This window comes from Gekko japonicus, unplaced genomic scaffold (assembly GCF_001447785.1).
Source record: "Gekko japonicus isolate JY-2015 unplaced genomic scaffold, Gekko_japonicus_V1.1 scaffold142, whole genome shotgun sequence".
In the NCBI taxonomy this organism is placed as follows: Eukaryota; Metazoa; Chordata; class Lepidosauria; order Squamata; family Gekkonidae; genus Gekko; species Gekko japonicus.
In genome coordinates this window covers 951989-974536 of record NW_015174848.1, presented here as the reverse complement: position 1 = coordinate 974536, position 22548 = coordinate 951989, and the positions used below count along the sequence as shown (strand labels likewise).

The 22548-nt window shown below is 50.3% G+C and overlaps 1 protein-coding gene across 2 annotated transcripts; it reads right to left on the bottom strand.

The window, feature by feature from the left end:
• Positions 1–4222: 4222 nt before the first annotated feature.
• Positions 4223–15184, bottom strand: MLLT11 (myeloid/lymphoid or mixed-lineage leukemia; translocated to, 11). 2 transcript variants are annotated; one of them, XM_015424509.1, is made up of 2 exons: positions 15018–15184; positions 4223–5027 (listed from the first exon to the last, which is right to left on the bottom strand). In XM_015424509.1, the coding sequence occupies exon 2, from the start codon at positions 5019–5021 to the stop codon at positions 4749–4751; it is 273 nt and encodes a 90-aa protein (XP_015279995.1). In that variant the 5' UTR covers positions 5022–5027; positions 15018–15184; the 3' UTR covers positions 4223–4748. The 2 variants fall into 2 exon arrangements, with proteins under 2 accessions (XP_015279995.1, XP_015279996.1); XM_015424510.1 differs by having other exon boundaries at positions 15035–15184.
• Between the last annotated feature and the right edge of the window lie 7364 nt (positions 15185–22548).

Below are 22548 nucleotides of genomic sequence, written 5' to 3'. Positions count from 1 at the left end.
GGGAAGAAATTTCACCTAGAATCTATGGTATACCATAGAGCTGTCAGATAGTCCTGTCATAGCTCTGGAATATGGAGCGGTGCCCTCCCGTTTTCTGTCTCAGCTCTCCCTGGCTCACCAACTGTTTGCTGTCTTATGCTTGACCTTGTAGATGCTCCAGCTGCAGTTCTTCTCAGCTGGGAAAGTTAACGGCTTTTGCTTTGCCTGCTTGCTTTTGCCCTTGCGCACGAGATGTATCCATTGGCTCATACTTACCGGGGTGTGTGTGTGTGTTTGATTCTAGTATAAGTCAGAGGCCCTAGTATTGGCAGCCATTCCTGACACAAGCTGTACACGTGTCTCTAGTTCTGGATTTACCAATAAACAGTTATCTTCTCATGAAGCCCTGTGTTGAGTAACCTGCCTAAGGACCCTGACAAAAGCCTTCCCTCTACAGTTGCTGTTTGCTCCAGGGGACCTGCTCTCTGTAGGATGGAAACCAGTTGTCTTTCCCGGGGAACTTCGGGCTCCACCTGGAGGTTGCCAGGCCTGGCTACTACACACAGTAAAAGCAGTCTTTGGCCCTATACGCTAGAAATCTGTAGACTGCGCTAACTATCATGGCATTCCCCAAGGTATCTGGTTAACTGTAGCTTGGTAAGAGGCAGAATTGTCTGTTAAGGATTGCTTATCTCTTCTCTTGGGGAATGACCGCTCACTCGGAAGAAGGAAAGGCTATTTAGCAGCTTCCTAGGGGTCGCCGATCCACACAGCACTTCAAAGTAAGTCTGGTGCTATTATCGGGATACCTGGGGAAGCTTTCCAGAGTCCTATTGCGGGTCACAGCAGGCATATGTTTGGCAGTGAGAACACTGGTCACTCCTTATCCCATTCTGGCAAATGGACGCCAGCATAAAGATGTCTCGTCTACAGCCGTTGCTAGATTTGAGTCTGGTAGCACCTTACAGACCGACAAAGTTACAAGGGTATAAACTTGCAAGATTCAAAGGAACTTTGACCAGGCCTGTATCTATGGTGGGGCTTTGGGGGAACCCGCCCCCTTTCTTAAAGGCTCAGCCCCACAAGAATTTCTCCTGTAAATGCTTTTTACAATAATTTTAAAACATTTTTAAAAGGTGTGCGCTCTTTTAAGCAGAGTGGGGTGCTGTAGCTGACTAATTCCCACCCTGAGCAAGGGGGTTGGAGTAGGTGACCTCTAGGATCCCTTCTACCTCTGTGTCAAGAAACAGGTCTCCTTTAAGAGAGCTTTTCTACCTAAGTGTTAGCTTTCTTGACTATAGAAGTCATCACCCCCACCTGCTGGCATGTTATCAGAATTGTTGCTCAGGCTGGCAGAAGTGATTAACTTGCAGCAGCTGAGAACTGTCGTCTAAAGTGGCTGACAGCTTGCAATTTAGAGATCTAGCCTGGTAACAGCTCCCCATTGGCTAAATGGCTTTTCTTTCTGCACTGAGAACTTCAGCCCCACCAGAAAAGAAATTGCCCCACAAAATCCTGGCTACAGGCCTGACTTTGACCTTGGAAAGCTCCTAGCCCGAAAATCTTATTGGTCTCTCAGGTGCTCCTGGACTCAAAATCCTCCCTCTTCTGCTTCAGGCCGCCACACTGAACCTCTGAACCTCTTCTCCCTGCGTGCGCGTTTCGCAAGCGTGCTACGTTTCCAGCAGCAGGAGGCAAAGAGCACTATTCGTGTGTCCGTCAGCTTTCAACTGGTGGGACAAGATACATCCTTTCTGAGTAAGAGGGAATCTCATTAATGGATCGGGAGGTAATGGGGGGCTTGCCTTGGCCCGCTGCGTAAAGACGAGCAAGATTTGAATCCAGTAACTGATCCTTTTTACATTGTAGCTGAGCACTCCATCTGGGTTTTGAATACTGTAGATTGGACCTAAACAGAACCGCGGGCATATAGAAGAAGAGGAGGAGGAGGAATTTATACCCCGCCCTTCACTATCTGAAGGAATCTCAGAGCAGCTCACAAACTCCTCTCCCTTCCCCTCTCCACAACAGACACCCTGTGAGGTCGGTGGGGCTGAGAGAGCTCTGAGAGAACTGTCCTTGAGAGAACAGCTGTGCCAGAACTGTGGCTTGCCCAAGGTCATCCAGCAGCTGCAAGCGGAGGAGTGGGGGAATCAAACCTGGGTCTCCCAGATTAGAGTCCGCGCACTTAACCACGACACGAAATAAAATAGGGTTGCTATCCCTCCAATGGGGGCAGGGTTTCCCCCACTTTTGGGGGCCCCAATCCGCCATCGGCCAGTTGGCCGGCGGGGAGAACCCTGCCCCCCGAAAAGCCCCGTCATGCCCAATGTGCATGGCGCAATGACGTCACCAGGAGCAGGCACAAGTGAAATCGGGATAGCCTGAGCCATCCAGGCCAAAGCAAGAGGTGAGCGGAGGTGGTTTGCCCTTGCCTGCCTCTGCGTAGCAACCCTGGACTTCCCTGGTGGTCTCCCATCCAAGACCTAACCGGGACTGACCCTGCTTAGCTTCCAAGATCTGATAAGTTCGGGCTACCCTTGGCTATGCAACTCAAGGCAAGAGACGTTCAGAGGTGGTTTAGCCATTGCCTGCCTCTGCACAGCAACCCTCAGATTCCCTGGTGGGCTCCCATTCAAGTACTAAATGGGGCCCACCCTGCTTAGCTTCCAAGATCTGATAAGTTCGGGCTACCCTTGGCTATGCAACTCAAGGCAAGAGACGTTCAGAGGTGGCTTGCCAATTGCCTGCCTCTGCATAGCAACCCTGGACTTCCCTGGTGGGCTCCCATCCGTGGACTAACCAGGACCGGCCCTGCTGAGCTTCCAATATCTGACAAGGTCAGGCTAGCCTGGGCTATGCAGCTCAAGGCAAGAGACGTTCAGAGGTGGCTTGCCAATTGCCTGCCTCTGCACAGCAACCCTGGGCTTCCCTGGTGGTCTCCCATCCAAGGACTAACCGGGGTCTCCCATCCAAATATTAACGAAATACTTAGCTCCCAAGAGCGGACGAGATTGGGCTACCCTGAGCCCATCCACGTCGGAGCAAATAATTAAGAGCTTTCCAGTCACAACCATCTTACGGGGACCCCCCCCCCACGGGGCTTTCAAGGCATGAGACGAATGGAGGGGGTTTGCCCTTGCCTGCCTCCGCATAGCAACCCTGGGATTCCCTGGTGGCCTCCCATCCAAGGACTAACCAGGACCGACCCTACTTAGCTTCTGAGGTCTGACGAAATCCGGGTAGCCTGAGCCATCCAGGCCAAGGCGAGAGATGACCGGAGGTGGTTTCCCATTGCCTGCCTCTGCGTAGCAACCCTGGACTCCCTTGGTGGTCCCACATCCAAGTACTAATCAGGGCTGACCCTGCTTAGCTTGGCCTGAGCCATCCAGGCCAAGGCAAGAGATGACCGGAGGTAGTTTCCCATTGCCTGCCTCTGCGTAGCAACCCTGGACTCCCTTGGTGGTCCCACATCCAAGTACCAACCAGGGCTGACCCTGCTTAGCTTGGCCTGCTTAGCTTGGCCTGAGCCATCCAGGCCAAGGCGAGAGATGACCGGAGGTGGTTTCCCATTGCCTGCCTCTGCGTAGCAACCCTGGGCTTCCCTGGTGGGCTCCCATCCAAGTGCCAACCAGGACGACCCTGCTTAGCTTCCAAGATCTGACGAGATCAGGTTAGCCTGGGCCATCCAGGGCAGGGCAAGAGACAAACAGAGGTGGTTTTGCCATTGCCTGCCTCTGCGTAGCAACCCTGGACTCCTTTGGTGGCCCCACATCCAAGTACTAATCAGGGCTGACCCTGCTTAGGTTTCTGAGATCTGATGAAATCGGGATAGCCTGAGCCATCCAGGCCAAGGCAAGAGATGACCGGAGGTGGTTTGCCATGGCCTGCCTCTGCATAGCAACCCTGGACTCCCTTGGTTGGTCCCACATCCAAGTACTAATCAGGGCTGACCCTGCTTAGCTTGGCCTGCTTACCTTGGCGGCTGGCCTGAGCCATCCAGGCCAAGGCAAGAGATGACCGGAGGTGGGTTTCCATTGCCTGCCTCTGCATAGCAACCCTGGACTCCCTTGGTGGTCCCACATCTAAGTACCAACCAGGGCTGACCCTGCTTAGCTCTCTGAGATCTGATGAAATCGGGACAGCCTGAGCCATCCAGGCCAAGGCAAGAGGTGGGCGGAGGTGGTTTGCCATGGCCTGCCTCTGCACAGCAACCCTGGACTTCCCTGGTGGTCTCCCATCCAAGTACTAACCATGACCGACCCTGCTTAGCTTCCAAGCTCTGACGAGCTCAGCAGCCGATTACTGCCGTGGCTGCCAGCCGCAAACCAACCAGGTGGTTCCAGACGCAGTCAAGGTACAAGCAGTGAAGGAGACCCCGTGTGCTTCCGGCCTCTCCCAGTTCTGGTAGCCAGCGGCACAGGCCGGGGTGGCGGTCCTTCATCGGCCGCGTGTTCCTCTACCACCCACTTGTTGACAGGGATAGTCCACGGTTCCTTTGCTGGCCATCTCATTGGCTGGCAATCCCACAATGCTTTGAGAGACGGAACTCTTGAGTGGCGCGTGAGACCGTGCGAGAAGAAGACAACAGAACATCTCAGGAGCCGTGGCGGAACGAATAAATATTGTCATGCTGCTTGAGAATAAGACACCACCAAAGAGAACAAAACCGAGGAGGAGGAGGAGGAGGAAGGAAGGGGGCGTGGAGGAAGGGAGGGAGGCCCGCCTCTCTCATCCGAGCGACAGACGGAAGCCCAAAGGCCCGGGCTTCAGAGAAGGTCAAAATCTAGCGGGGTGATACTGGCGATGGGGGCCCTCCAGAAGTTGAAGCTGTTGAACTGGAGGAGGGTGTCTTTGTTGGCCCCGTCTCCGAAGGCGCCCTGCTTCTTCCGGTCCGCCGTCGGGTTGCCGTAGCCCCCCTTCGGCTTGTAGACGGCCCTGTCGGCCAGCTCCATGCATTCCAGCTCGGACAGGTCCAGTTCCGGGATCGGCATCCTCCAGTAGAGGAAGGAGTTGTACTGGGAGTTGACGGTTTCCCTCATGGCTCACTAGGAAGAAGAGGGGAAGGGTACGCTGTTAAGGACAGTCGTTGCGGCTGACGGTAGAGACAAGAAAAAGGTAGATTTGAGTCCGGTAACACTGTATAGATCAATAATGATGGGGGGGGGATGAGCTTTCTTTTGGAGTGAGCGACTCAACGTGCCTGGACACTGGGGGGCGCTGCGTCACTCTAAGGCTGTGTAAGATGTTATCTCCTTGAACGAGATGCCTTTCTTTGTCTTAACCTGGGAGCTGCCCTCTGACCCCCTCCTCTCTGTGTACTTTGTCCTCTCCCTCTCTCTTCACATGGCCTTCCATGGAGACATATGCCTCTGTAGGTCTCTCCTGTAGAGAGAATGCCCTCCTACTCCCACACACATGATGCCAGACAAGCTGGCCACTGGTGATAGGGGAAGGAGTCTTTAGATTGGGCTTCTCTTTCTCTCCTTTCGACTACCGCCTGCATGTGAACTGGATCTACCTGAATAAATGTAAGTCTACCCTCTTTTGCAATATACTATATGGGAGATTTATTGGCTGCACTCGCTATCACGCTACTTTGAGCCCGTTTGGTGTCGTGGTTAGGAGCGCGGACTCTAATCTGGGAGGACCGGCTTTGATTCCCCACTCCTCCACGTGCAGCTGCCGGTGTGACCTTGGGACAGTCACAAGTTATCTCAGAGCTGTTCCCTCAGGAGCAGTCCTCGAAAGAGCTCTCTCCGCCCCACCTACCTCCCAGGGTGTCTCTTGTGGGCAGGGAAAGGAGCTTCCTTTGGGTAGTGAAGGGCGGGGTATAAATCCAATCTCTTCTTCTCTCTCCTCTTCTTCTATGCCTGGGCAAAACTCTCCTACGTTAACCAAACTTCCCAATACTCTCAAAAGCCATAGTTCCAACAAGATTTTTGGGCTATGAGCGTTCACAGACTTGAAAGCTCATGCCCCAAAATTTCATTGGTCTCTGAGGTGCTGCTGGAACTTCAGTGTAGCTCTTCTACTGGAGACCAACATGGCAAGCCTCTGAAACGTGAGACAAGAATGCAGTCAGTGGGCATCAGGGTTGCCAGTCCCCAGTTGGGGGGGGGGTCCCCTGGTTTGGAGCCCTTCCCCCCCTCTTCAGGACTGTCAGAAAGTAGGAGGGGGGAGAACGGCTGCTGGGCGCTCCATTATACTCTATGGAGACCGGTCCCCATAGGGTATAACGGAGAATCGGTCTGTGGGTATCTGGGGGCTGGGGGGCTGTTATTTTGAGGTGGAGTCACCAAATTTTTGGCATAACTGGTGGTGCCTCTCCTGAAAAAAAACACCCCTCCAAGTTGCAAAAAGATTGGACCAGGGAGTCCAGTTCTATGAGCCCCAAAAGGAGGTGCCCCCGTCTTCCATTATTTCCAACGGAGGGAAAGCGTTTATTTTGTATTTATTTTATTGCTCGTTTGTTCAGTTTATACTTTGTTCATTTGTTTATACTTTTGTTTGTTCAGTTTATACTTCTCAAGACTTAAAAATGGACAATATCAGTACATATTCATTTAAGGTTGATGACTTGGTTATTTGTTGTCAAAACCAAGGAGATGTACAAGAAATAGCAGATGAACTGAACAAAGAAGTTGAAGTGAAACAATTAGGACCCATAAAGTGCTACCTTGGAATACAAATTGAAAGAACTGAGGATGGAAGTTTTCTTTTGAGCCAAAAACAAAAGATCATGGACTTTATTGAATCTGTGGGAATGAAACGTTCCAAACCAGTGAGCACACCTCTTGAAAAGGATTATCTCCAGAATACAGATGGACCACCACTTAAAGACAACCACGAATACAGATCCGCGACTGGAAAATTAGTGTACTTGAGCACAATCTGCAGACCAGATATAACTTCAGCTGTTGGACTGTTATGCAGAAAGACCAGCTCACCAACTATCCATGACTGGAAAGCCATAAAGAGACTGGCAAGATATCTAATAGGAACTTTGGACTACAAACTTAAAATCTCATCCTGTGATAGTCCAAGACAATTGTAAACAATCCAAACGATCACAAAGTACTAGCGACAATGAAGCTAATAACAATAGTATTGCATGGAGATGGCGGAAGCAATAATGATGGAATATTCAAGTGGGATACCGCCTGTGTTGATGGTCAGCTCATCTTAATCTATTTATTTATTATAATCTATTTATTATTATTAATTATAATCTGTTTGTTTATGTGGCGGGTAATTCCAGCAGAAAGCAAGCAAGCAAGCACTGTACAAATAACACAAATAACACAGAGCAGGGCTATTTTTGGGCAGGAGCGCACAGGAACGGAGTTCCGGCTGGCTCCCGAGTTGGCCACGCCCAGCAGGAACTCATTAGCCTAATAGGCCACACAGAAACTCATTAGGATTGGCTACATTAGGGGTGTGTGGCCTAACATGCAAAGGAGTTCCTGCTACAAAAAAAGGCCCTGGGTTTTGACAACAAACAAGGTAAACAGAATAACAAGCAAAAGGTGGGTGTGGCTGGATAACCACACTTCTGGTAACATGGGGGTGTGGCCTAATGTGCTAATGAGCTGTGCTGTCAGGGGTGTGGCCCAATATGCTAATGTGTTCCTGCTGTTGGGTGTGGCCTATTATGCTAATGAGTTCCCAGCTGGGCTTTTTCTACAAAAAGAGCCCTGAAAAAGAGTAAATTTATATGACAAGAATAACAGAGGACCACATGTATCAGTAAAACCAAATTACATCATATAATGTGCAGGTCCATGAATAGTGCAAGTCCATAAATGGTACACCGACAAGGACGAAGAGTCCGGATTGCGATCTTCGTTTCGATAGCACCTCTTCAAGAAGTTCACACTACTTCATAAAGTACTCATAATGTACAGAAGACTTTATAATGGTGTATGTAGGAGGAAAAATCCTTAGCGCAGCACTCACAGTGTATAAACGCCTTCAGACCAGCTTACTGATTATTGGAGGGTTTGTTCTATTGTTAATCGGGTGCCCGGCAATGAATGATTATAATAGGACTGAGTTTTTTCCTGTAATACTGGTGGTCCTCTGTTATTCTTGTCAATCAGGGCTCTTTTTGTAGAAAAAGCCCAGCAGGAACTCATTAGCATAATAGGCTACAGCCCTGACAGCACAGCTCATTAGTATATTATGCCGCACCCCCATGTTACCAGAAGTGTGCTCATCCAGCCACACCCACCTTTGGCTCCTTATTCTGTAGCAGGAACTCCTTTGCATGTTAGGCCACACACCCCTAATGTAGGCAATCCTAATGAGTTCCTGCTGTTGGGTGTGGCCTGTTATGCTAATGAGTTCCTGCTGGGCGTGGCCAACTTGGGAGCCAGCCGGAACTCCGTTCCTGTGCGTTCCTGCCCAGAAATAGCCCTGCTTGTCATATAAATTTACTCTTTTTGCATGACTTTTTGAGCACTTGTGGTCTGTGTCATTTGTACAGTGCTTGCTTGCTTTCTGTATGTTGTATACTGTGATATTGCATCTGTTTAGGGTTGCCAAGTCTGGGTTGGAAAATACCTGGAGACTTTGGGGGTGGAGCCAGGAGAGGGCGTGGTTTGGGGAGGAGAGGGGCCTCAGCATAGTACAATGCCATAGAGTCCACCTTTCAAAGCATCCATTCTCTCCAGGGGAGCTAATCTCTGTCGACTGGGGATCAGTTGTAAAAGCGGGAGATCCCCAGGCCCCACCTGGAGGCTGGCAACCCTACATCTGTTTATGGTAATTCCAGCAGGGCAGGGCCTTATCACGGTCCCTTTAAATGTGATGGCCAGAACTCCCTTCGGAGTTCAATCGCATTTATTCCCTCCCCTCTCCTGAAATCTCCTGGCAAGTCCCCCCCACCGGCTACCCTCGTGTGATGTCACATCCTTGTTCCTTGCTCCGCCCCCAAAGTCCCCAGATGTTTCCTGAGTCTGACCTGGGAACCCAAGCGCCGGGCATCACTTTGACCGGATGGTGCGATACTGCTCAGAGCCGCTGTGTCCAGCTCTCCTGGAACTGAGACCCACCTTGAACACCCAAGCTGCCTGCCGCATGGGAGTCCAGTGTGCTGCAGGCACATGACATCACAATCAACATGACAGGAAGCAGTGGAAGTCAGGATTATGATCTCACCAGAATCAAGGTCTGGAAGGTGGATCGAGAGGGCTTTCTCTACTAAATGACCCCCGGGCACAATAATTTCTCTTTGCGAGCACAAAGACTCTTTTTTAAAAAAAGAGAAGAAGAAGAAGAGAAGAGATTGGATTTATACCCTGCCCTTCACTTGGAGTCTCAGAGCGGCTTACAAACTCCTTTCCCTCCTCCCCCCCCCCACAACAGACACCCTGTGAGGTGGGTGGGGCTGAGAGAACTATGACACAAACTGCCCTTTTTCAAGGACAGCTATGCCAGAGCTTGTGACTGACCCAAGGTCACATCAGCAGGTGCAAGTGGAGGAGTGGGGAATCAAACCCGGTTCTCCCAGATTAGAGTCCGCACACTTAACCACTACACCAAACTGGCTCTTAACAACGTTTTTTGTTAAGTATAAACAATACTTATGTAGCAATAAATAACAATAACTTACATAACAAAGAACATAAATCCAAATCGTTATTACATAGTACTATATAATAGATTATAAAGAAGAACCACTTTAAGAACATTTAAAAGAACACATAATCAGTATATTTTCCTGGCAACTCGAAACTTTGAGACTGTTCATTATTAATATAATCAAAAAACACAAACCATTTTTCAGTGAATGATGGAGTAAAGGTATTTGATTCTCTTGATAACAACTGAGTTGCAATTTTATCAGAAAGTATATTATCCCATACTTTGGACCTCCACAAGGACAAGGAAGGGATTTTTTTGCTTTTCCAATGAAGGGCAATTAAAACTTTTGCCGACATTAATAAAATAGATATTGCTTCTTCAGTCTGTCTACTGAAATGTAATTTGGCCAGTAATGTAAAAGAATGGAGGTTGGAGTGAATGGGATATCATAACCTGTAATGTTTTTTATTCCCTGTAAAACTTCAGACCAAAAATGTTTTAATTTTGTACAAGAAAACCAACAGTGCAGCACAAAGACTCTTAAGATAGCAGCATATTTTCTCGGGTCCCATCAGAACCCTTGTGGCAGACATTATAACCTATCTAGGATAGCAGATCCATCAAATTTATCAGGTAGCCACAGCTACCTACATAGGTTATGCTATCCTAGATAGGTTATTATGTCTGCCACAAGGGTTCCAATGTATGTTTACCTTTCCTCTCCCCCATATATTTCACGGGAGAGTTACTTCGTCTCCTCAGTTTCACGCTTCTATGACTAAGGAACCTCTAATATGCATAGCCCTGGTTACACGGGCCAGATAACACGGGGTGGGTGGGTAGGCGTGACTTTTTGCGCCGGCGCAATTTAACGTGCCAGAACGCGATCCGATGCTGCGGCGGCAAAGTGGGGTTTTGTTTGTCGGCACATGTTTTCGGCGTGCATTAGGGCTGCCAAGTGGGGTCGGGGGTCGGGTAAACCCCCACTTCGGAGGCCCGATTTCCACCGCCGCGGAATCGGGCACCGGGGGGAACTCCGCCCCCCCCGAAGCGCAGTGTGGCTGCGTCGCCAGAGGTGACGCAACCATGTCAATCACGTTGGGGGCATGGCCCCGAACGTCGGAGGGAAAACTCTACAGTTTTCCCTCCAACGATCGGGGCCACACCTTCAATGTGATCGATGTCGCATGTCACTTCCGGTGACGTGCTGGCGGCACGCGCGCGCAGATCGAAGAATGGCTCCCGGAGCCCAGCGAGGCTCCCCTACCAGTAAGAAAATTTGACTTGGCAACCCTAGCGTACATCAAGAGCGCGCTTGAGCGATCACACATAGGTATTCTGTCAACGGCCCATAGCAAACCGTTTGCTAATAGGCTTTCCCGGGTATTTTTTAACTCCGGATTTTTGAGTGGATGCTACGGGTCGGCGACGGGTGTGCTACGCTTGCCAGATGTGTCCTTCTGATCATGCCCGTATACTCCGCCCGACAGTCGTGCCTCTCTCACCACAAATGCTGCATGTGAACAGGGCCTACATTAACCAAAAATCTCCCTACCATGAAGGGGTTGCATCAGCCCCATAGCCAGAAATTTTCGATTGGTGGGGCATGGGGAAATTTTGTGAGGCAGCAGTTCGAAAGCTCCTGCCAACCTAGCAGTTCGAAAGCAAGAAATTGCAAGTAGATAAATAGGGACCGCTTCGGTGGGAAGGGAACAGCGTTCCGTGCGCCATGGTGTTTAGTCATGCCGGCCACATGACCACGGAAACGTCTTCGGACAGCGCTGGCTCTTCGGCTTGGAAACGGAGATGAGCACCGCAACCCTGGAGTCGGATTCTACTGGCTTTCGAGCAAGGGAGACCTTTACCTTTACCTTTAGGAAGGGAGGGGTGAGGGGAGGGAGGGGCAGCGACAGGCCTTCCCTGAACTCCAAGCCACGATTTCACCACTTTGGAGTTCACGGAACATGTGTAGCTGCCCGTCTCCCTCCCTCCCTGCAAGGTTTAAAGGGCCCCCCAGCTGATTGGCGGGACCACGTGCTCCCACTGATCCGTTGGAGGGTCCTTTTAATGTCACAGGAGGGGAGGGGGAGCGTGCTTCACATTTGAAGGGGCAAAGCCCCGAAATGCCCCGCCGTAACTATGAGCCAGGGTTGTGTTGCTTCCAATGGAGCATGTTGGTAGCTATTGAGTCAAGAGCTCTCTCAGCCCCACCTGCCTCACAAGGTGTCTGTTGTGGGGAGGGGAAGGGAAAGGAGTTTGTAAGTCGCTCTGAGACACCTTTGGGTAGTGAAGGGTGGGGTTTAAATCCAATCCCTTCGTCTTCTTTTTTGTGGGGAGGGGAAGGGAAAGGAGTTTGTAAGTGGCTCTGAGACTCCAAGTGAAGGGCGGGGTATAAATCTAACATCTTTTTCTTCTTCAGAACGTAAGAACCTAAGAAGAGGCCTGCTGGATCAGACCAGTGGTCCATCTAGTCCAGCCTCCTGTCTCACAAAGGGGCCAGCCAGTTCCTCTGGGGGGCCAACAACAGAGCAGGGAGGCCGAGGCCTTCCCCTATTGTTGCCTCCTTTCTTTGGAATTCAGAGTATCGGTGCCTCTGAACGTGGAGGTTCCCCTCAGTCACCGTGGCTAGTAGCCACTGATCGACTTATCCTGCATGAATCTGTCTCATCCCCTTTTAGAAGAAGAAGAGATTGGATTTATACCACACCCTTCATGTAGTGTATTCTGAAGCTGCCAGGAATACCTAAGATGTAATGTGAAACATCTCATAAGGAAGCAATGTTAAGCTTCGTCTTGAACAGGAATTGAAGTTCAAGACTAATGCGTCCAATCAGGTTCAAATGTATATAAGCGGGAAAAACTCTGATTGGTCCTTATTCGCTCAACCTGATAGGTTGATAACTGTATAGTAGGAATGGCTACATTAGCCCGGAATGTTTAAATACCGAACAGCTGCAATGGAAAAGCTGTTCGGGCTATCAGAAGTTGTACCGTGTTAGAGAAGTGATCGTCGAGCTGAAATAAACCTGAGTTTTGCTGAAATCACTCTCTGACCATTTTGTTAAGTGTTGGACTTAACACTTCACTACCCAAAGGAGTCTCAAAGTGGCTCACAAACTCCTTTCCGTTCCCCATCCCTGCAACAGACACCCTGTGAGGTAGGTGGAGCTGAGAGAGCTCTTGACAGAAACTGCTCTTTCAGGAATAGCTGTGCCAGAGCTTGTGACTGACCCAAGGTCACAACAGCAGGTGCAAGTGGAGGAGTGGGGAACCAAACCCGGTTCTCCCAGATTAGAGTCCGCGCACTTAACCACTACTGTTTATTCCTGTGGCCATCACTACCTCCTCCAGTGTTCCCTCTAAGCTGAGTCAGTGTGAGCTAGCTCACAGTTTTTCAGCCTCCAGCTCACACATTCTTGTCTTAGCTCAGGAAGGACGGCTCCAGAGCAGACTAATCTACGCAGCGGCCAAATCGCTCGCTCACAACTTTTAATACCAGGAGCTCACAAAGTAGGATTTCGGCTCACAGGACTCCACAGCTTAGAGGGAGCATTGACCTCCTCTGGCAGTAGGGTGGCCAGTCTCCAGGTGGGGCCTGGAGGTTTCCTGCTTTTCCAACTGACCTCCCGCTGACCAGGGGTCGTTTCGTAGAAAAAGAGCTAGGGGAACTCATTAGCTTAACTCATTAGCATATGCCACACCCCCTGACATCACCGGAAGTGTGTCATAAGGCCACACACCCTGACATCACCGGAAGTGTCTCATAAGGCGACACACCCCGCCCCCAACGGTCCCGGCCGCCACTGCAAGGAAGCCCCGCGAAGGCCCTCCCTGGCCCCAGGCAGGCAAGGGTGGGGAGAGGCGGGGAGGAAGCAACTTACCCTCCCTCTTCTCCTGCCTCCTCCTGGCTAAATGAGGGCAGGATGCGGGGCGGCCGGAAGCAGGGGGCGGGGCTTCGTCATGTGCCCCGCCATCCGTACCTCACCCGGGGGAACTGCGATCCCCCGCGATCCCCCCCCCCGAAATGACCTCTGCAGCTGACAGAGATTAGCTTCCCTGGAGAAAATGGCTGCTTTGAAGGGTGGACTCTGTGGCCTTGTACCATGCTGAGGCCCCTCCCATCTCCGAACCCCGCCCTCTCCTGGCTCCATCCTCAAAATCTCCAAGTATTTCCCAACCCAGACCTGGCAGCCAATTTGACATTTTAATCACTGTCTGTGTAAAGTACTCTTTCCTTGTCTGTCCTGAATCTACTGCCCATCAACTTCATTGGCTGCCCTCGAGTTCTAGTCTTTTGGGAGAGGGAGAAATTTTTTCCCCTTTGTCGGCTCCCCTCACCTCATGCCTGATTTTATACATCTCTCTCGTGTCCTCCCTTAATCGTGTCCTCCCGAAACAGCAAAATCCTAGACTCTTCAGCTTTTCCTCTTAGGGAAGGGGCGCCGCCCCCCCCAAATTCCCTGCAAGATGGCAATTTCTTCCCTTCCATATTGAACATCACAAAAGCCAGCCCCATTCGGTGTAGACCGACCATATTCGTGCAGGTGGTCCCACCCTGGTGGCGCATCTAGCTGCAGTGATCCACCCACCCGGCTCCCCCTGTCAGCGTGAAGACCTGCTTTCTTCCAGCTCTCTGGCCTTCGGCCCGGCCCGACGACTGTGCCACATCGAGTCCCTTGGCAATCCTGCTCGAGAAATCCCTTTCCATCCCTGCACCCTTGCTCTGAGAGGGAGGCCACGCTCTGCCTTTGGAAATGAAGCCAGCCGCGCCATCTTCCTTAAGGAAGACGCCAGTCGTTCATTATCAGCTCTGTCTCTGTGCATTTCTGCAGAAATCATACCGCTTCTGACTTTGGGGACCAGCCGCCGGGAAAGCTAGGAAAGCCCTTTTGCGGCGTGCCCGGTATGAAAGGGACGTCTTGTGTTTTAAAATAGCACCTTCCTCATCAGGGTACACGAATAGACATCCATGCACACCCATGCTCGCATATTTCCGGAGGTATCTCTTCTCTCTGGTTTTTTTCCCCCATCCCCCAGTGACTGGCATAATTTAAAATTAAACAGAGGGGAGCGGCAACAGCCTTAGATTATATATAGAATGGAGGTTGGGGCTGATGGCAAGATTAAATTTTTAAAGCCTTCTTATTTTAAAGGGGCTTTTAGCGACCGCTCGTCACCCTCCCCTTTTTGTAAAAAAAATCACCCACCTGCTAAATGTTTAAGCATTGGGTCGTGGATATTGATTACGGGTTTGAATAAGCAGACAGAAAAGCGATAGGCTGGATATATATTTATTACTGATCTCGCCCTGTTCGATCCTTCTCTTCGAATGGACCAGAGCCAAGGGGAAGGAGGGGAGGCGAATGAACAAGACCCTTCCCCTCTGACCTTTCTGTTTTAAAAAATAAAATAAAATCACAGCATGGTACATATTTCTCCCATTCTCTTACCTTACTAAGGAACGTACCTTCCGGCTGCTAGCACAATGGAGCAGGTTGTCTTTGTGCAGAAGGAGTCTTCTGGTCCAGGGGCGTACAGATGGTCCTCACGCCGTTATTCTCTGCTTTTGTCTGGGTGTGTATGCGTTGCGCACTCTCTCCCTCCCTCCCTCCCTCCTTCTCTCTCCCCCTTTACTGCAATGCAGCCCCTCCTAAAGAGACAGTTTAATTATCCCTCCTCGCCAGTGCTTCGAGACCCATGAATCAGCGATAGGAATAATTTTTCTATTTCCAGTCGTGGGGGAGGAGGGGGGGAAGAACGCCGATGCGAGAGGGATACTATTATATGGGCTCCGAGGACATGTTTGGTAGTGGCGGACAGATCCCTCCAAACAGAGGGCGACAAATTATGAATTAGTATTAGCTGATGATTGATTAACTGCTGTATTATTCCGTTCCAGTCCTCTATGTCCGGGACGCAGCGTTAGAATGTGTCTGGCATTGGCGGAAATCCACACTCCTTTGTCATTCACCTTAGCTCTCAGAGGTGGAATTTAATTCCCATCCGGCCATGATGGAGTTGCCAATTCTGGTTTGGGGAATTCCTGGAGATTTGAGCCTGGAACCTGGGGGAGGGGGGCTGGTGTTTGTTGACAGGAGGGACCGCAATCGGGTATAATGCCATACCGTCCACCCTCCGAAGCAGCCCTTATCTCCAAGGGAACTGAGCTCTGTGGTCCGGAGCGCTGTTGTAATTCCAAGAGATCTCCCGGCCCCACCCAGAGGTTGCAAAACAAAGAGAGAGATCAAGGGATGGAAGTTTGGAAAGAAGTAAACAACTTTTTTTTCATTTTTAAAATGTTTATTAAGAGGAAGTATAACATATATTCGAGACCCGAGTGTGCCGCATGATGGAGCGAGCTCCCGTCTCTAGTTCCAGCTCCTGCCAACCTAGCAGTTCGAAAGCAAGAAATTGCAAGTAGATCAATAGGTACCACTTCGGTGGGAAGGTAACAGCATTCCGTGCACCTTGGTGTTTAGTCATGACCACGGAAACGTCTTCGGACAGCGCTGGCTCTTCGGCTTGGAAACGGAGATGAGCACCGCAACCCTAGAGTCGGATTCGACTGGCTTTCGAGCAAGGGAAACCTTTACCTTTATAACATATCAAGAAATATAATAACTGCAAAACAGTATACAACTGTCCTGAAAATCCAAAATTGCAAACCAACCAGTTAGTCATCAATACAGATTTTTTACAACATACATCAACAGTCATAACAAACTAAGTTAGTCCTAAATCTGATCACCTATACATAGATGCTATGTGAGCTATGATTCCCATAGAATTGAGTCAAGTTTAACATGATTGCGGACTGGAAATCTCCAAGATCTCCAACACTGTCATCCTGGTATGACAAGACCTGGGATCAGTTCGTGATGAATAAGATCTCTAATATTGTGGACCGAGCACAAAACAGTTCCAGCAAAACATATGATAAATGTGTACGTGCCTGGTTCCCTGTACTTGACTTCATGGCTGAAAATAATGTGCTTCCTTCTAGGACGAGTTATCATACATGGCTACACTTTTGAGTTTAACCAGACCTCCACCTTACTGTCGGGACTCCTCTTGTGAAGAAGTAAACAACTGTGATGTTGGTTTTTTGGCATTATACATCACGGTTGTTTACTTCTTTCAAAACCCACCTGGAGGTTGGCAACGATACAAGATGTGTGCAAGGCACCACCCCCCACCCCACGCTCCTGCAGTTTGCTTTCACGGTAGGTTCAATTAGCTTTCACTGTTAACGGGAGTGACCTGTTTTTCAGGAATTCGCGAAATCATTACACAAAAAAAAGCTATTTTAAGAGCCGGAACATATGGAAGAGGAAGAGGAGATTGGATTTATACCCTGCCCTTTGCTGCCCGAAGGCGTCTCAGAGCGGCTTACAATCTCCTTCCCCTCCCCACAACAGACACCCTCTGAGGTAGGTGGGGCTGAGAGAGCTCTTTCAAGGGCTGCAGTTGAGAGAACAGCTCTGAGAGAACTTGTGACTGACCCAAGGTCACACCAGCAGCTGCATGCGGAGGAGTGGGGGATCAAACCTGGTGCTGGGTTGTGGAGGTCTTCCTCCTCCTCGTCATCTTTATTTTTATTTTTTAACATGGCCCGCAAGTCACCTCTGGTTGCCGAAGCACTGACAGGTGGCCCTAACAAAAGACGTGTGGTTTCAAATCATTCTTGCTTGCCGTGGTGGTATCCTGAGTGCACCAGTTGTAATCGCTTTACACCCCCCCACCCCCCGTCTGATCACTCTCCACTGTTGTAGAGCCACTTCCGTTCGGAAGCCCAAGGCTTCCACTTTTCGGCCACAATTTTTTTTGTTAGGTCGGTGATATGCACTTGGGTTAGGGTTTTCCGTTTATCGAGAAAAGGAACTCTGTGTGGGTTTCAGGTCTCTGTGGCTAATTCGTGCGTCTTCTGGCAGGGTAAAAGTTGGTGCCAGTCAGCCCCTTGATTTTTTTGTTAACCCTGTTTTTCTCTGTGGAAGGAGGAGGAGATTGGATTAATACCCTGCCCTTCACTACCCAAAGGAGTCTCGTTAGAGTACTAAAGGAAGACCTTAAAGATTTCATCAGTAGGACCCCTAGTGGAAAATGCTGCTGTCATAAGAACAGAAGAGAAGCCAGTGTTGGATCAGGCCAGTGGCCCATCCAGTCCAACACTCTGGGTCACACAGTGGCCAAAAATACCAGGGGCCATCAGGAGGTCCAGCAGTGGGACCACTGGGGACACTAGAAACCCCTCCCACTGTCCCCCCTCCAAGCACCAAGAAGAATTTATATTGGATTTATATTCTTCTTCCTTATTCCTAGTAAGAACATAAGAGAAGCCTACGTTAGGTCAGGCCAATGGCCCATCCAGTCCAACACTCTGTGTCACACAGTGGCCAGAAATACCAGGTGCCATCAGGAGGTCCAGCAGTGGGGTCAAGACACCAGAAGCCCTCCCACTCTTGCCCCCCCCCCCAGCACCAAGAATACAGAGCATCACTTGCCCCAGACCGAGAGTTCCTATCGATACCTTGTGGCTCATAGCCACTGATGGACCTCTGCGCCATATAATAGCATCAGAAAAGCCAGTGATGGATCAGGCCAATGGCCCCTCCAGTCCAACACTCTGTGTCACACAGTGGCCAAAAATACCAGGTGCCATCAGGAGGTCCAGCAGTGGGGCCAGGACACTAGAAGCCCTCCCACTGTCCCCTCCCCCCAAGCACCAAGAATACAGAGCATCACCTGGCTCAGTTGGGACCCTGAGGCCTGTCACTATGTGTGCTTTACAAATACACATTCTAATCCAGAAAGCGATGGTAGCCTTTGACACCTTCTTACCCAAATTATGTGGTCCCTGTGAAACGAACAGAGAATCTGACTCCGTAAGAGCCGGTGTTCTCTTGATGTAAATGCGGAGGGCCCTTGTGACATCTAATTTGTGCCACACTTTCTTTTTCTTTACTGTGAACTGGCTTTGGGCAAAAGGATTCATGTGGACATAAGAAGATAAGAGAAGCCAATGTTGGATCCAGTCCAACACTCTGTGTCACACAGTGGCCAAAAACACCAGGTGCCATCAGGAGGTCCAGCATTGGGGCCAGGACACTAGAAGCCCTCCCACTGTTGCTCCCCCCCCCCCAAGCACCAAGAAGAAGAAGAGATTGGATTTATATGGGATTTATATTCTTCTTCCTTATTCCTAGTAAGAACATAAGAGAAGACTACGTTGGGTCAGGCCAATGGCCCATCCAGTCCAACACTCTGTGTCACACAGTGGCCAAGAATGCCAGGTGCCATCGGGAGGTCCAGCAGTGGGGCCAGGACACCAGAAGCCCTCCCCCTGTTGCCCCCCCCCCAAGCACCAAGAAGAAGAAGAGATTGGATTTATATGGGATTTATATTCTTTTTCCTTTTTCCTAGTAAGAACATAAGAGAAGACTACGTTGGGTCAGGCCAATGGCCCCTCCAGTCCAACACTCTGTCTCCTGGCTGACATGCAATAGCGGAAGGCATCACATTAAGCCGCACGGAATATGGCACTTGATCAGCCTTGAGAAGAAACTTGCACAACAACAGACTGATGTTTCCTTTCTTACAAAATGCAAAAACTGGGACTATTCTGAAGAAGTGTGTTTGCACACAAAAGGTTACACCATGAAGTAAACTTTGCTGATCTCAAAAGTGCCACTGGAATCAAAGTTTGTTCTATACTGAATGCACATAAATGAAAATCACCACCACCACCAAACTGCCAATGGGTAGAGGGGAGCACTGGCCCAAATGTGTGATACTTATTGAGATATATTTCAGAGTGATAGAGGTAGCAAGCAGTTACTATAGATCAGTTTGTCAGACCTAGCTGTCAAGCTAGTAATCATGTAATTACAGCCAGGTGTTTTCTAGCAGATGTTGCTCTTTCAGGGCTTGTTAGAGCTAGTGATTACATCACCTTGTTAGAGATTGGCTGGGGTTTAGCATAATAGCTATCAGCTTAGTAAACTGGGTGGGGACTCAGTTCTCATAGATTAAGGCACGACATGCTGTTCAATAGCCTGTAACTGTTTCTGTATATATTCACCTTTATAACTATATAAACTCTCTGTGCACCTTCATAACTGGCCAGTCTCCCGCTTCTTATTCACAACACCCAATAATACTTGGGGCAGCCAATCAGCAGGGAAGATTCCTCCCTTGTGATCACCTCTGGGAATCCTTCCTGGGCCTGTCTCCTCCCTCCATGGCTCAGGATTTATTTCAATGTACAAAATTCAGATCCCGCCCTTCAGCCCCTGCAAGGGGCACCCTGGTGGCTGCTTATTTAATCCGATTCATATCCTGCTCCCTCTCCCCGGAATGGGACCTCCAGCTTGTCAAAGTCACCCAATAAGAGACAATATAGAGATGTTAAAAATGCAAAAGGAAGAAGAAGAAGAGATTGGATTTATACCCCATGGCCCTTCACCACCCAAAGGTGTCTCAGAGCGGCTGACAAACTCCTTTCCCTTCCCCTCCCCACAACAGACACCCCGTGAGCAGTGTTCCCTCTAAGCTGAGTCAGTGTGAGCCAGCTCACAGTTTTTTAGCGTCCAGCTCACAGATTTTTGTCTTTGTTCAGGAAGGAGGGCTCCAGAGCTAACTAATTTATGCAGGAGCCAAATCGCTTGCTCACAGCTTTAATGCCAGTAACTCTCAAAGTAGAATTTTTGCTCACAAGACTCCACAGCTTAGAGGGAGCATTGCCTGTGAGGTAGGCGGGGCTGAGAGAGCTCTGACAGAAACTGCTCTTTTTTCAAGGACGGCTCTTATCAGAACGACGGCTTGCCCAGGGTCATTCGGCCAGGTGCAAGTGGAGGAGTGGGGAATCAAACCCGATTCTCCCAGATTAGAGTCCGCGCATTTAACCACTATACCAAACTGGAAGAAGAAGAGATTGGGTTTATACCCCGCCCTTCACTACCCAAAGGAGTCTCAGAGCGGCTGACAATCTCCTTTCCCTTCCCCTCCCCACAACAGACACACCCTGCGAGGTCGGTGGGGCTGAGAGAGCTCTTGAGAGAATTGGCTCTTTTTCAAGGACAGCTCTTATCGGAACTACGGCTTGCCCGAGGTCATCCAGCAGCTGCAAGTGGAGGAGTGGGGAATCAAACCCGGTTCTCCCAGATTAGAGTCCTCGCACTTCACTGCGACACCAAACTGGCAAAAGGCGTCACAATCAGTGTCCCCTCTAAACTGAGTTAGTCTGAGCTAGCTCACGGTTTTTTAGCCTCTGGCTCACCCATTTCTGTCTCAGCTCAGGAAGGAGGGCTCCAGAGCAAACTAATTGATGCAGCAGCCAAGTCGCTCGCTCACAACTTTAATGCCAGGAGCTCGCAAAGGAGAATTTTTTTGCTCACAAGACTCCATAGCTTAGAGAGAACATTGGTCACAATGTACCCCGGATATCCACCCAGTGAAGCAGGACAGGATGCAGGAATACGGCTGGCCAGGTGGGGCACCCCCCACCATCTCTCTCTCTCCCAGCCACCTGGCGGATCCCGGTCCCTCGGAGGCGGCCAGGGCAACGAGCCGCTTGCAAGCCCGGCGGACCCACAAGGGAGGCGCCCCAGGAGCGGGGCGGGCAAAGGGAAAGACCTGCAGAAGGAAACGACATTTCGGAAGCATTTAAAAGCACCCTCCCCTCCCCTCCCCTCCCCTCCCCTCCTTCCCCCAAAGGTGCCAGAGCCCAATGTCTCTCTTCCGAGACTGAAGGGACTTAAGGTAAAGGTTCCCTTGCTCGAAAGCCGACTCTAGGGTTGCGGTGCTCATCTCCGTTTCCAAGCCGAAGAGCCAGCGCTGTCCGAAGACGTCTCCGTGGTCATGTGGCCGGCATGACTAAACACCAAGGCGCACGGAACGCTGTTACCTTCCCACCGAAGTGGTACCTATTTATCTACTTGCAATTTCTTGCTTTCGAACTGCTAGGTTGGCAGGAGCTGGAACTAGAGACGGGAGCTCACTCCGTCATGCGGCACTCTAGGGTCTTGAACTGCCGAACTACCGACCTTCCACAGCCTGCAGTTCAGCGTCTTAACCACTTAAGCCACCGCAATGAAGCAGAAGTAGATGTTTTTCTAAACAGCCCTTGTTAGGGGTTCTTTAAAGGAATATGGCCGTCGCGGGCGGTGGCAGAAACGGCGGCAGAGGCTGCGATGGGGGAAAAGTTCCCTCACCTCCCTGAGCCCCATGGTGGTGGCCTTGAACTCCTATGGGCAAATTCCGCCTCTCGCGTCTGACTCTAATCTGGGAGAACTGGGTTTGATTCCCCACTCCTCCACTCGCAGCTGCTGAATGATCTTGGGCAAGCCATAGTTCTGACAAGAGCTGTCCTTGAAAAAGAGCGGCTTCTGTCAAGAGCTCTCTCAGCCCCGCCTACCTCACAGGGTGTCTGTTGTGGGGAGGGGGAGGGAGAGGAGTTTGGAAGCCGCTCTGAGACACCTTTGGGTAGTGAAGGGCGGGGCATAAATCCAATCTCTTCTTCTTCCTCTTCTTCTTGTCTGTTGAATGTTTTTCGTTATTTTTTCACGGGTTTTCTTTTCTTGTTGAATTCAGTCCCTTCCCTCCTTCTCTGCTGTTTGGGAACCTCCAGGTGGTGCCTGGAGGCCTCCTGGGACTTCAACGGATCCCCAGGGGACAGAGATCAGCTCCCTTGGAGAAAATGGTAGCTTCGGAGGGCAAGCTCTGTGGCACTGCGCATCTGCTGAAGCCCCTCCCCTCCCCAAACCCCACCCTCCTCAGGCGCCACCCCCAGAATCTCCAGATATTTCCCAATCCGGAGGTGGCAACCCTATGACCCCACCAGCAGTGTTCCCTCTAAGCTGAGTCAGTGTGAGTGCGCTCACAGTTTTTTAGCCTCCGGCTCACACATTTGTGACTCAGCTCAGGAAGGAGGGCTCCAGGGCAAACTGATTTATGCAGCAGCCGAATTGCCGGCTCACAACTTTC

Excerpts from the sequence above, each read along its gene's own strand:
- MLLT11 (XM_015424509.1), bottom strand. The coding sequence starts at position 5,021 with ATGAGGGAAACCGTCAACTCCCAGTACAACTCCTTCCTCTACTGGAGG.